General features: G+C 37.7%; 1 protein-coding gene across 6 annotated transcripts in view; it reads left to right on the forward strand.

Moving 5' to 3' along the window:
* Positions 1-1,559, forward strand: part of TMEM43 (transmembrane protein 43) — a 17,325-nt gene that overhangs the window by 6,569 nt on the left and 9,197 nt on the right. For all 6 annotated transcript variants that reach the window (XM_006017796.2, XM_006017797.3, XM_025196841.1 and 3 more), the window contains exon 6: positions 174-243. In XM_006017796.2, the coding sequence (XP_006017858.1) occupies positions 174-243 (70 nt within the window). The remainder of the gene's footprint in view (positions 1-173; positions 244-1,559) is intronic.

Consider the following 1,559-nt stretch of genomic DNA (forward strand, 5'->3'; position numbering starts at 1 on the left):
GAGACAACAGTTGAAGTGTACTTTAAGCACCCTTTAAAACATACATATGATATAAAGTGCATGTCTGCAAGTGTAAGTTCGGTTTAAAATCTCTCTCTCTTTCTGCTGGTTAAGTACAACCTGTCTAACTTGGCATTCTTTTTTTCTTCTCTCCAACCTCTGTCTTTCCTCAGACACTGAATGGAAATCGGAAGTTGTGAACAGTAAAAATTTTGATCGAGAGATTGGACATAAAAATCCAAGGTAATTCACCCCCAAACAAATTCAACCCAACTCCTGTAATACAATATCTTTGATCAGTCAGATACAGTGTGGGTGGGGGGTGATGGAGGGCTAACTAATCTTTGTAGCATGGTGAGAGAGAGGATACATTGTTTCTACAGGAATTTCTTTCAGTTTTCACTCTGAGGCAGCCAGGATTAGGTTTGTATATAATTAATTACAATTAGCAAGTGGCATCTTTCTCCCTTCCAGTCATAAATCTTGTGCTTCTGGACTGTACTGCCTCCAAGTGTGAAAACCAAGAAGTCCTTTTCCAACTTTCCTAATCCATCAGTGGGATTGGGAACTATTAAAAGTACAAAAACAGAATGGCACCCTTTGCGATTGTCATGCCAGATGCATTGTGTGCTCATATCTCTTGACAGAGTGTATGCCAGATCATGGATTTGTACGTGTCGGCCTCTCCAAAATGTAATTTAGTAACCTAATTACTCCCCACTGCTGTATTTTGACTACAGTAGAATAATAATAGAAAAAATACAGATTTTTAGTGCCACTCACCATATTATTTGAGTATTTTGTAGTGGCATGTCAAGGAATGCAATGAAGATTTGCCTTGTGTAAGTAAGATCAGTGGAAGGACAGAGAGAACAGGTTGGAGAACAGGAGAATTTTGGAATTTGCAGAACCTTTAGATCCTGAAGTTTTGGGGCGGGGGGTCCCCTCAGGTTTTTAGGACTTTCACATAACTAGAACTTTGTTTTTAAAAATGTTGTGTATTTCTAACTAATAATGCTCTGGGCAATAAAAATAATCAAATACCTGGCCAGAAAACAAGACAAAACAAATCAAAATGCATTTTTCCCTTATTAGAGCTAATGTGCACAAGAGATCCCTAAAAGCTGGGTGACCGTTTGGGTGAAAGATAAAACCCTCTAAACAGATATATGCAAATATTAGCTTGTTATCTTGCGATTTGATCCTGAAAATGTTTTTGCATGTAATTTACTGCTGTGTGTAATCAATAGGATTACTTGTGACAGTAAAATTAAGTATGGGTTTAAAAGTTGCAGAACTAGGACTTTGGTAACTTGATCATGGGCTAGAAATGGCTTCATGGAGTAAAGATTTACGATGGAGAGCACTTTAATTTAGCAAAAGCAAACAAGTTCTAGTGTTTAACAGCTGACATTAAACACTTTGAGAACTAAAAAAAAGATACTATTGTTTCTAGCAAAGGGGATAATTTAGCTACTGATTCATAGATTCATAGATGTTAGGGTCGGAAGGGACCTCAATAGATCATCGAGTCCGACCCCCTGCATAAGCAGGAAAGA

The sequence above is a fragment of the Alligator sinensis genome, unplaced genomic scaffold (genome assembly GCF_000455745.1).
Source record: "Alligator sinensis unplaced genomic scaffold, ASM45574v1 scaffold839_1, whole genome shotgun sequence".
NCBI lineage: Eukaryota > Metazoa > Chordata > Crocodylia > Alligatoridae > Alligator > Alligator sinensis.